The 13094-nt window shown below is 37.9% G+C and overlaps 1 protein-coding gene across 6 annotated transcripts; it reads left to right on the top strand.

Annotated features, from left to right (window-relative positions):
* Positions 1 to 4046: 4046 nt before the first annotated feature.
* On the top strand, positions 4047 to 12246 carry LOC111608792. Of its 6 annotated transcripts, none has more exons than XM_023334901.1 (6): positions 4047 to 4413; positions 8122 to 8238; positions 8322 to 9141; positions 9259 to 9414; positions 10064 to 10156; positions 10845 to 12246. In XM_023334901.1, the coding sequence occupies exons 2-6, from the start codon at positions 8201 to 8203 to the stop codon at positions 11166 to 11168; spliced, it is 1431 nt and encodes a 476-aa protein (XP_023190669.1). In that variant the 5' UTR covers positions 4047 to 4413; positions 8122 to 8200; the 3' UTR covers positions 11169 to 12246. The 6 variants fall into 6 exon arrangements, with proteins under 6 accessions (XP_023190669.1, XP_023190667.1, XP_023190670.1 ...); XM_023334902.1 differs by lacking the exon at positions 4047 to 4413 and adding an exon at positions 7301 to 7893; XM_023334899.1 differs by having other exon boundaries at positions 8122 to 9141.
* Positions 12247 to 13094: the final 848 nt, after the last annotated feature.

The raw sequence follows: 13094 nt of genomic DNA, 5'->3' as shown, positions 1-13094 counted from the left end.
TCACTATCAGCATGAAGGCCAAGCATACGCGCACAACAGCAGAACCTCTTGTCCGAGTGGACGGAGCAACAAGATTGCCTCTCAGCAAACATGAAAATAGCTTTGTTGCCATGAGACGCATGAATGAGGAACCCAAATGAAGCATTTAAAGGAACACTTGGTTATAGCACCGGCATGTTTAAGTCACCTCGGTGCTTTTCATTTCTCAAGCGCGCTTTGAAAATGTACATTCACTTTGCTCGAATGCTCTTCGGTTTATGTCGGAAATACTCGCTGAACGTCCGAACCGCGTGTAAAGCCCACAGAAACACAAACATATGGAAATATGGGGAAAAGGCTTGGAGAAGGAAGCCAAGAGAAGCTCGAATGTACAGTCCTGAATATATTTTCCTGGGATTTTTATGAGGTCCGACACTCAGTAGTTCATGAATGGGAGGTGGAAGGAAAGGTATGCCGTTTTCTACTTTTCTTTTCATACATGCTTAAAATGTTGAAAAGAGCGGCCTGCCTTCTTGTCCAGTCCTCCGGGGCAAACACAGTTTCGAGTAGTACTTTGTAGTGCGTCTCCGTCCAACTTTACAAATCCAGTGAGTGGAAATTTTGCCCGTTCATTTTTATTTTTTTATTTTCAAGCTGAAGCTCAGTCGGGATTGGACGACTAGCATCTCTGAACGGCAGCGTTCGAGTCTCGCCAACGATTCTCAGTCGGATTTACATTTGGAACCGGTACAGACTATTCGAAACACATTTCCTTTGTGGCCCTGCATGGTTGAGGCGGTTCCCCTGCTGGAAGGTGGACACGTTTGGAGCCTCTGACAGGTTTTCCTCCAGGATTGTTCCGTGTTTATCAGCATCCATTCTCCCAAGCATCAGCAATGGCAATGTGCATCACCATTTTTGTGGCGTGAAATGATCAATTAGAGAATTTATTACGATGGTAAACACCAATCTATGATTTCTAAAGCTGTTTTCTTGAAGTTTTCTTGAAATATAAAAGAGTGATCACATTATTCGAGCTGTAGTGTCATTCAGGATTTGCAAAAATGTTTCCTGTGCCAAAAAACAAAATTTTTTGGTTTTATTTATGCATTCCCACAAATTGGTTTCCTGTTGGGGTTTTTTTTTTGTTTGTTTTTGTGAAAAAGCATTCAGTTTTGAATAAATGTTAAGTAATCCATCTGTCTCTTATACCTGTGAAATACATTTCAGGTTTGCTGGGGCCCTAACCGACGGGGGTATGGTATAAACCAAATAAGCCGTCGGTCCTTCAACACATGGGCAAATGAGAAATGCAACCAGGCACACACACGTGTTAATGGCTGCAGGTAATTTAGAGACAGAAATTAATCTTAACATGCATGTTTTAAATAATGGCGGAAAACCAGAAGACCTGAAGAGCTCTCCTAAATGCCAGAGGGCAACTACTCTTACACTTTATGCAAAACAAATCCCACCTTAGCCTCAAATGAAAGACCTTTGCTATCTGGTGATATGAGTGGTAACTTTAATTCAAATATACCTAAGATGTACAAACATGCTCTCTGTCTCAAATACACACACAGCCTTGTACTTAGATACAAACTGCGGAGTTTGTACAGAGGGTCTTCACCCTCGGCTATTGTGAATCGTCTGGTTGCTGGAGACATGGATTCTGTTGAAGTTAGATTTTTTACCCAATTGCTAACGTTGTTAGCCTGTGACATATGTAATGTGCATGTTCGACGCTATGAAGCTTACCTGACGGTGCCTGCGCTTCGCCCAGTGTGAACAGAGAAGCACGGGCCAAACAAGAAGGCTGTTGATGTTCATGCAATGTTTGGAAACGTCACGGACAGAACGGCTTCGTTCACTTCCTCCGCTGCCATCGCTTGAGCTACAGACGGACTACAGTTGCAGACAGTCAACAGTGATTTGCTCTGTTGAAATTGAACCGGAGAAATCGTGTTCAATGGGAGAAACCCTAGATGGAGAATGTGAAGGGAGATGAGAATATAGCGGAATAGCGTCGGAAGGAAATTGCCAGGCAGCTCAATACCGCAGTCCCCTATGTACCAAACCTTACTCTTGACACAGTGCAGCCAGGCGAGTGCTGTTCCCCAGGCAACAGGCAAACCCTGACCGGTCATCTGGACGGCCAGGTAGAGATGCCTGGTTCGTGCCTACAAAGAACACATGTCCTTCTCTCTGGAGTCCAGCAACGGAGTGCTTTACACTTTGCAGGTTGATGTAAGGCTCGGGTGAAGCTGCACAGCCATGGGAATTATACCATGAAGTTTTCTGCACACTATGTGCTCCTGAGCTAATCTGAAGAAAGTAGGTGACCTCTGCAGACTCCCCTCCATGAGTTTATGTGACCTACCATATTGTGGCTGATCTGCTTTCACCCGAAAACTTTAATAATAACAATAATAATACTTCTACGTGCAATATTTACCAGCATGGAAGGTTAAGGGCTGGACATATTGCACATGTAGCATTTTATTATGGCAACTATCCTGAGAACCATTAGAAACAGTCTGCATTTATGTGCTGGATTTCACACAACTGTGGGAATGGAAGTGATGAAAACGTATCTACAATGATTTGGAGGAATAGTAAGCCTATAATTTGTTTGTTTATTTGGATTCTATCTTCCTATTTAAAAATAGGATAGGAAATAATAGAATAGAAATATTATTTATTGCCCCACAGTGGGAAAATTCGTGTGTACTAGAAGAAAATTAAGGTTAGGTGGAAGCATACTTATTCACACAAAGGTTAAATATATAAAAATAAGATAAGAGGCTTTACAGTAAGACCAAATTAAAAAGATTATGAAAAATAATTAGGTACAGTTTCTTAAAATAACACACTCAGATCAAAGGAAGGGTCCAACTGAGGGTAAGTTAAATAAAGAAAAACGCATAAGATGTGCACGCATATTTTTGGATAACATTTACAAGCTGTGAAAACCAGCAGCGCAGACAACAGGGATGTACACATCGTAGCAGGGATGAAAACACTTATTGAGTTTGTTGGGATCATTCTTAGCATCCACGATGCCATTACGAATGGATGCAAAACTCTGTCAATACCCAAACTATTTCGTTATTGCTGTTTTTTCCATTACTTAAGAAACTCAATCAAAATCACGCGTGGAAAAGTTTGTTCGAGTGATAAGTCATTAAAAAAACATGCCGTGCCATCCTCCTCCTACCACTTGATGTCGCCAGTAGTACACTCTAAAAAGTGTATTTGGGCTGTAGTTCATGTTATGGACTTATTTACATTAACCTGACTTAATTCTTTTACTTTAGTTATGACAACTTGCTTTCATGAGTTCAATTAACTTAACAATCACGCATTTTATCTCAAACGAACTTTTTAATTTGAGTCGAAGTGAAACAATTAAGTTTAATGCAGCTTTACGTCTGACGTCATTACGTAAGCTCCGCCCGGGGCAGATCCTGCATCTCTGGTACCGACCGCCATTTCTTCTGAGCATTGACTGTCGACGAGATTCAGATAAAACAGTAAGTATGCTGCCCCACCATAACCAAACATTAAATAAACGGTGTAAAAATATTTAAAACTTTTTCTAACTTAAATTTGAAACATTGAACTGTGTTTAACGTCGAAGTGTCATCAGTTATTTGCTCTTAACACATTTGCTAATTGTAATTAGCCGCGCTGTTCGGCGGTTCAAATCTCAACATGTTTTAACATAACTACTCTGAGTCAGACTGAATGTTTATTTTGTATGTGTACTTTTACGCTAAAAAACCTAACTTGAAATTACAGAGGTGGGGGTGTTCTGTGCAAAACTAATTTAATGTGATGCAACTCCACTGTGCTAATCACTGTTAGCTGCAGCCGGTGAAGCCATTTTTTCCAGTTTTCTCATGCTGCTTACTGGCGACATAATAAAACGCATAATATCCTGACAGCGCTAAGAATCCATCAGGTGTCATTTCTCTTAAAAAAGCAAATTGTGTCTGTAGGAACATTGCGGAGTGTTCTAGCTAGCCGTTGATCCCCAGGCACTGGGCCGGGCTTAGACGCCCTCGGGCTGGGCTGAGGATTTCACAGCTTCACTTTCGGAGCTCTGCATTTAGTAGCCTGCCCCACAGACTCCGCCCCGGCTAGATCGCTTCTTGCCCTGTATTATTTCTCTGCAATTTGCAATCTGCCACAGCGCACGGACAGTTCACAATGTGCATGTTTGATCTCCCTATGGTCGTCCGCGCCCTTGATTTCACCGGCTACAGAAATCGAAATGACAACCGGCATGAACGCGAGGAAAAGAAAGAAGAAAAATTAAGATCAAATGAAAATTTCAGGCATTAGCATTTCTGGCTAGAACCCTGTTGTATTAACTTCTTTTACCCACTTCTCTTTCCAGGCCTAGAACCAAGAATCATCAAACCACATAAGGTGAGCCATATTTTCTTCATAAAGGATTCATGTAATATCATCAAGCTTCTAATTTTAGAAAAAAAAGTTAAATGCAAAATGAATATGCTATTTTGATAATATGAAATATGTGTGCTCTAAAATGCAAAGTCTTCAGGATTCACACAAGTGGGGAGGTGGCTGGGGAGAGGGAAGCTGCCCTTGCAGTGGAGAACTGATTATAGTCAAATAAGCATTTTTTCCCACCAATAACTAAAGTTACTGTAATTTTTAACACTAAATAGTGGACAGATATAAAATAAGAATAGAAATGACATTTATTGTCCTTCAGTGGGAAATTTCCAGTGCAACAGCAGAAAGTGACAGGCAATTTATTCACACAAACAGACATGCATATATATTTGTGGATATATATGCACACAAAAAATTTAAAATTACAACCTAAAAATACTGTGGAGTCATTAAAAAAAGCTTACTCCCATCCTAAGGAATATGCAACTGAGAAGGGCAATTTAAGAAATGTGTATTTGTGCATTAAAAAAATTCCTTGCAATACTAACAATATGACATTGATTAATATAGAGTGTTTTCAGTATGGTATTAAAAACAGTGAAATAGTTATGGTAACAAATCCATTCTGAATCTATATTTTACCAAGCAGTAAAACAATCATCTAAAGTATTGCATGGGGCTAGGGTTGTCACAGTATTCAAAATTGACTCTTGCCTCCATATTTGTTTCATCTTCCTTGCCTTCAGATTTGGCAACATATAGGTAACAAAGTTCCTCTCTTGTCCTTCTAGTGTTGCACTTAATGTGGAGATGCAAAGACTGCAAGAGGGTGTTTTCCAGAAGATCTGAATTGCTCAAGCACTACAAACTAGACCACAGGCATTATGGACGGGGTTATTCGTATCCATGCTCATATTTAAGTTGTGCATGTAGATTCAAGACCTGGAATGCTTTACTGAGCCATTTATCAAGAAATCATCCAGTCAAACAAACAGTTACCAAAGACTTAACCAGATTCAAATGCCCCATTTGTGATTTTAATCAACTTTCCACTGAGAGAGATTTTTTTCAACATATATTTCAACATCTCAAGAACAAGGAAACTGTCACGTGTGTGTTTCAGGACTGTGTTTATCAAACAAATATTTACGAGAACTACAAAAGTCATAAATACAGAAAACATTCTGACATTAGCAATACATTTAAGACTGGGATTACTGAAAAAAAACAATTAGACTGTGGTGAAGAATTGTGTGTTAGTTCTGGTACTGATATTTTTGATCAAGACAGTACTGCACAAGCTAATCAAGATCACACATTTAATGAGACTGATTCTGAAAACTTACAGAGAGATATTGAACTTAAACTTGCATCAGTTCTTCTAAAGTTAGAAAGCAGTTTTCTTGTGTCAAATGCAGCTATTGATGAACTATTGCAGGAGTTAAACTATTTAATTGGTTCTTTGTCCCTGCCAGTTACATGCAGAACTGTAACCCAAATACTACATGATCACCTTTGCCAGTTTGACCAGTCAGTTATTGAAAAACTTGCCAGGGCCCTCTGTGAAACAAACCCTGTAAACAAAGCAATAGGAGATAAAGGCTCCCTTTCTAGTGCTTGGAGACGAAAACAATTCTATAAAAGACATTTTAAAGTGGTAGAACCTGAAGAATATATTCTTGATAAAAAAAATAATAAGTCATTCCAGTATGTATCAATCCTAAAGTCTTTGCAGCAAGTTCTTGACTGTGAGGTTATCTTGGATCAGACTGATAATTTAAATTGTGTGAATAAACTACTACAAAGAAGTAGTGTTCATACATATAGGTCTTTCTATGACGGGTCATTTTTTAGTGAAAATGAGCTTTTGTGTAAGGAGGAGAGCATTTCATTAATATTGTATATTGATGATTTTGAAATATGCAACCCTCTCGGTACATCTAAACGGAAACATAAAATTTGTGGCTTATACTGGATTCTTGGTAATTTGCCACAGGGGTGTAATTCTAACTTGTCTTCCATTTACCTGGCTGCTTTAATCAAAACTAATGATTTGAAGTGCTATGGTTACGAGAAGGTTTTAGAACCTTTACTTAATGAGCTTGTGATTTTGGAACAAGAAGGGGTCTTTGTGTCAAAGTTGGGTAGAGCTGTAAAAGGCACAGTTCAGTGCGTGGTTGCAGATAATCTTGCTGCCCACAGTCTTGGTGGCTTTGTAGAGAACTTCACAGGGTCATACATATGTAGGTTTTGTTTGGCAGTTAAAACAGACATTCAAACTACAGAGGTTAGAAGTGGTGCATTTACCCTGAGAACGAAAAGCATTCATGCAGATCACTTAAAAATTCTTCAGGAACGTGAATTGCCAAGTTATCAGGGTGTCAAATCAACTTCCATTTTATCACATTTATTGTATTTTGACATTACCACAGGTCTTCCTCCAGACATTGTGCATGACCTTTTTGAAGGAGTTGTTCCTTTTGAATTAGCTTTGTGTCTGGGTGTTTTGATTAAGAAAAAATATTTCACATTGGTATCACTGAATGACGCAATAGCATCTTTCAATTTTAAGGGGACTGATAAAACTAATCGACCTCATCCAATTGCTCTCAATTTTGAAGCCAAAAAAAGTGTTGGGGGTAATGCACATGAGAATTGGAGTTTGATCAGATTTTTACCTTTGTTGATTGGACACAGAGTGCAACATGAAGAGCCAGCTTGGCAGATCTTAACAGACTTAAGGGACATTGTTGATCTTGTGGTCTGTCCTATTCACACAGAGGACTCTATTGCTTACCTTGACTTTAAGATCTCAGAGCACAGAACACAATTCCAGGAGGTTTTTCCTAATTGTGACCTTAAACCAAAACACAATTTCTTGGAACATTACCCGCACTTGATTCGCCAATTTGGTCCTTTAGTAGCCTTATGGTCCATGCGCTTTGAAGCTAAGCATAGCTTTTTTAAAAGAGTTGCACGAAATATCAAGTGCTTTAAAAATGTCCTCTGTTCCCTTGCAGAGAGACACCAGTATCAGATGGCACATCATTTGCATTTATCTGGTTTTCCTAAACCTCTTTTGGAAGTTACAAATGTTTCCACAGTAACAACTGATGTTCTCGACAAGGGAATAGTAAATGCTCTAAAACAGAAGTTTTCAAATCTGGCCACAGTGTGCATGACTAAAAGTGCAACATTTAATGGACTGAAGTACAGATGCGGGATGATCTTGATCCATGGCTCATTAGGAGGATTACCAGAGTTCATTGAAATAATCCAAATGGTGATCCTGGCAAACCAGTTATTCTTTCTGGTCAGAAAACTTGAGGGGTGGTATGTTGAGCATTACAGATCTTATGAGCTGAAAACATCAGACAAAGAACTGAAACTGGTTGAGCTACAAGACCTAACAGATGTATACCCGCTGGAAGACTACAGAATTAGAGGAATACGTCTTGTTACTGTGAAAAGATATATTCACGTTTAAGGGTGAGGTAATACAAGATTGTACAAAAAATTAAATGCGTGGTACAAAAGACTTTTGTGTTTGTATGGCTGAACTTAAAATACAGTAATATTTTAATAACTACCTTAATATTTTTTTGGCCCTCTACAAGCAAATGTCCAAACATTTGACTAATAATGTATATAAAATATTTTGTAATGACTTTAAATAGCGACCAGCATTGCTTAACTCTGTATGTACCCTTTTCTCAGATTGTCATGGCAAGTTCAAAACCTGCAAGACTGAAGGTGATTCTAGGAGAGAGCAACACTGAAAAACTGACTCTTCCAGATGGCATACCAGACTCTCTGGATGAGCTTCTCAGCAAGGTGAAGGATACCTTTGGTTTAAAGACCAATGTCAGATTGCAATATATGGACAAAGACTTTGGTAATGACTTCTTCAACCTCAGCTCAACTTCTGACCTGGAGGACTTGGGAACAGTCAAGGTGATTCAAGAAAAAGCCATTCAAACTTTTGTTGATGTCATTGAAACAGCTCCATCTTGTTCTACAGTTCACTCTGACGACAGCAGTTCTTTAGCCTCAAATGACACTATAATCCTCTCCTCCCCTGAACCCTTGTCATCGCGAACACAACAATGGCCAGCCAACTTTCCCATTCCCATATTTTCATATGACACTGAACGTCAGCTAGAGAAGGGGAATTCTGAGTATCAAGCAAACAACAAAATGTTGACAGTCACCTCCCGAATGAAGACTGACATCCTAAATAGATTAGTAGAAGAGATCTACAGATACAGAGCCTACCCAGAGGATGCACAGTTCTGTGTAGTTGCAGAGGCCTTGGTTAAAAAACATCCGTGTTTAAAAGAGCCCGGTTCATTCAATGGTTGCTACGGTTGGAAGCAAAGGCTGAAGTACAAAATGGGAAACTACAGGACTCTACTCAAATCACAAGGATGTCCAGAGTTGTCTGTAAACTCTCTTAAATCCAAAGCTAGTATTTCTGTTTCTCCTGCTGCAAAAATAAAGAAGCCAAGACGAGCTGAAGCCAACTTTTATCCATCCTTTCCATTGGGAGAAACACAAGAAAGCATGGAAAAAGAGAGAATTGAACTCTTGGCAGCACTCAAAAGGAGGAACAATGACAGGGTCATTGCGGAGAAAATGGCTCGTACCTTTGCCTACAGGCGTCAGGAGGTGGTGAATGAAGAACCTGGTATAGAGGATTTCAAGGACAGATGGCCTGCTCTGTTCCAACAGAAAGAGGTAGTAATGCAGATTGAAATTAAATGTCAAGGTTTTTGAACTTGGACTTTGGGAATGATTGAGTATTTACTTTAAGTAATTTTTTTTAACATAGTAATTTTTTTTTTTGTTTCACAGATTAATGCGGAGTTCCAGAGGCTCATGGCTCTTCCCCTTGAGCAGACGTTCTTGGCCCAGTTGGACAGGCACTCAAGTCAGCTGATTAAAGTCATCCAGGCCAAAGGAGGAGCAACACGTGCAAAAATGGCTGGCATCATGAGAACTTATGATGAGGTATGCATATCATCAATATGGACACAGTGAAATAAGCTATGGCCATTTACCTTTTTCCATTTAAAACAAAGAACTTAAAGTGATTAGTTACTTTCAGACTTTGTTTTAATTATAATACTTGATACACTTTCTGTGCAAAGTTGATATCATTTGAAGAAAAGCAAGTTTGCCTGTCATGTATTTCTGCTGCATTTAGTTGTTATAGTAAGTTTGTATTCTGGTTTATTCATGAATTCAATAAAATACACCTTTCTATCCAACTTGCCAGAAACCGGTGCAATTTAGCCAAATTTTTGAGCATCTATTGCTTTTAAATTTTAACATTTTTAAATGTTAAACTTGTATCAATTCTATGCTGTAAGAGATCTCTTTAATGGAAAATGATATTCACTAGCTCTGGTAGATTGTGCTAAGAAAAAGCCTTAACCTTAACAATACAGTCTAGTTTCACAAATTGAGATGTGAAGGATAAAATGTGGCAGAGGTGGACTATGAATAATTTTGAAGTGCAGCATTAAAACACAGTGGACTTGTGGGCTGTACATTATGGCATCTGATAGGTCTTTGCTATTGTGAACAGCCCAAATATATTAGTTATGTCATGAATCTCTTCAGATATGAAATATTGATAACGATAACTTTTCTCCAGGTTGAAGACATTGGGATTCGAAGGGAATGTGTTCTGAAAGGGCTCGTCACCTTTCTTGGAGAGGATGCAAAAGACCTTATTAAGGAATACTGTGTAAGTTTTTAAAGGTTTAAAGTTGCATCTCATCCCATTCAAGCAAATGGACAAATTCAATGTCAGTTGTTTTTACCTTCTTAAATGATTTATGGACTGGCTTTTCTAAATGTGAACATCTGTTTGAAAAAGTGGGGCAGATTTGGTGTCAGAAATGTAAATTTAACATGGCTGTATCCTGCTTAAATCCAGAAATGGTGAATTTGCTGTTCAGCAGAGCACATCAACTTCATTTCTTGTTTACCAATATGCCAAACAAGTTAATAAGAATATGTTTTAGAGTCATGGTATTTTGATACCAGCTCCAAAATATCTGACAAGCAACACAAATATGCATTTTGTATTGAGTTCCACCCTAAGATGACCATTGGCTGGATCAGTATTCTGCTTTGATATAAAATCTAAGAAATTGGTTTTTAAGCTAAAGCCTGTAATATGATGGAACATATATAAAGCTATATACATGTATTATCTTTTCAAAAACATTAAAAATCACCCTTTGAGTTATTCAATTTGTAAAGCAACTTTGAACTTGGAAAATTTATCAAGGATATTTCAAATGCCGTAAACCACTCTTCAATTCACAAGCTGTACATCTTATACTTGGTGCTTACATTTACAAGGCTTTTATTTTCCAAATTCTGTAGTGAGAGATTAATTACAGTGTTCAAATTTTAACTCACTACAGGGCAGCAGCGGAGATGATGCCCAGATGGAACTCAAACAACTCACCATGGCAGTGTTTGTGATTCGGAAGGAGGGAGAGGGATTGAAAGAACCCCCAGAAGACATTGGCATCGTCATTGAGGGAGTGGAGGTGTTGCAGAACCTGACTTCAGTTGCCTCAGCATGTGCCCTGCTTCTGGGTTTGATATATTCCCTTAACTTGGCTTATCCAAAGGCTCTGCGCTTCACATTTGAAGTGTTCCAAAAAATCTTCATGCAGCTTGAGCAGCACAAGATGTCTCCCAAAGTTCAAAATTTGTTTGGAAGACTTCAGACCTCACAGTAAAGACACTGGCATGTTGTGCAACAGGACAGAAGATCTTCAGTCTTCTTTGTTTGGACAGAAGAACGCCATGTTTTGGAAGCTTAACACCTCAAGGAACTGCACTTTGTGAACTTCTTTTGGGACATTGTTCATATTAAAGCCACAAGTAATACAGAGTTTACTGGATAACAATTGACCGGTATTTCTGGAGGATGTTTACTGATGAGGTTGTGATGAACATTATCATTTTGGGAGTAGGTCTTTTTTGTTTTTGACATTTCATAAAGTTACATGGTTCATCTCTTTGGTTTTGTGTGGGGAAAAAATACAAGTTAAGGGGGAAAAATTAAAGTAGGAAAGTAGTAGGCTGCTGCAGTTTGTGGACATTTTCACAGAATTTTCTTTTTGCATTTTTTTTAAAAATTTGAATCAACAGATTTGTTCAGTGTTTTTTGAAGGAGGTTGAATGGATCTAGATCATAATGTTTACTATTCTGTTCTTTTCTGGTGTCAGTTAAATTAACGGACTTGGTTTAAACTAGGCAGCTATTACACCACATCTTTGTTTGAAAACTTGCCTAAATATTTTTTGGGTATTGCTCTTGTTTTCAGTGTAAAAATAGTCACTAGTGTCATCATATTTTATGTCAAAAACATGTTCTCAGCAAATGTTACGGTTTAAGAGTGTGGATTTTCTTTTTTAGGAGGACTTGTGTTAAATCTAAAAAAGCAAAAAAATTTTCCTGAGGAATACTTGTGTATTCTACAACCTCACACAGGGGTGTCCAAGTCTTGTCCAGGAGAGCTACCATTGTGCAACTTTCAGATGGACCCTATTTCAATACCACCTGAAGCTAATTTCTGAATTTACACACCAGCAGACATTCAGCTCAGCAGAGGCGTTGTAATGAGCAGTTCATTTGATTCAGATGTATTGGAGATGGGATGCATCTGAAAGTTGCAAGATGATGGCTCTCCAGAACTGGACTTGGGCACCTCTGATCTAGCAGGTCGCTGAAATGTAATATCCCTTATGAAGTTTCAAAAGATTTGTGTAGCATGTTTAATGCATAATATTTTGTGAAAAACCTGTAAGTTTGTGATGTTTTCACAATAAAATTTAAAATGTTCCATTTGTGTAGATTTATTATTTTAACTGAGTGGAATTTCTGAGTAGCATGAAGGTATTTTACTCCTATTTTAAAAACTAAAATAACATGCTAAAAAAAACTTTTAAAATGATTTAAATGCAAGCTATATTTTAAGTAAAATGTGAGTGATAATTTAATTTGGGGTAGTTTAGTTTTTTAAGTTGGAACAACTTAAAATTTTGAGTTGACTTTCTATAAAATTAAGTAAGATGGATTTAAATTTTTTATTTGGAATAAAGTAAATGAATTGATTAAGACTGACTTAAATTTGTCAAGTTAACCAAACTTAATAAATTAGGTTGGATAAAATTAATTGAATTACTTGTTACCAATTGAAGCAATTCAATTAAGTTGGATCAACTATTTTCTTTTTAGAGTGTAGCATCCAGTAGTTGTTTTGCGAAATACACGAAATTCATCCTACCGTAAAAAAAACAGACAAAAAAAAACCCAAAACATTTTATTGAAAAGCATGAGCTTTGTAATGCCGTGTTTCCATTAAGCGCATTTATTTTAGTAATTGCAATTTGTGTCGTTTTAAGGTCAAAGGAAACACAGCCAGTGATTTTTAAGCCAGAGTTCTTCTGTCTCCCACCACCCACATTGGATGGAGGGATCATCCGAGCACAGAGCTTATTTAGCTGCTTTTTCCCTCAAGACACAATTAAAATGACCTTTTCCAATCTTGACATGCACTCCTTACCACTCATTAATTGTTAAACCTGTTTACTCAGTGAGTGAAAATGAGGTCCAAATGTCTAAAAGACTGTATATAATACCATTAACTATAAAATGC

This window comes from Xiphophorus maculatus, chromosome 6 (assembly GCF_002775205.1).
Source record: "Xiphophorus maculatus strain JP 163 A chromosome 6, X_maculatus-5.0-male, whole genome shotgun sequence".
Lineage (NCBI taxonomy): Eukaryota > Metazoa > Chordata > Actinopteri > Cyprinodontiformes > Poeciliidae > Xiphophorus > Xiphophorus maculatus.
Note: the sequence above shows the minus strand (reverse complement) of the source record. Positions and strands in the feature narration are given on the sequence as shown.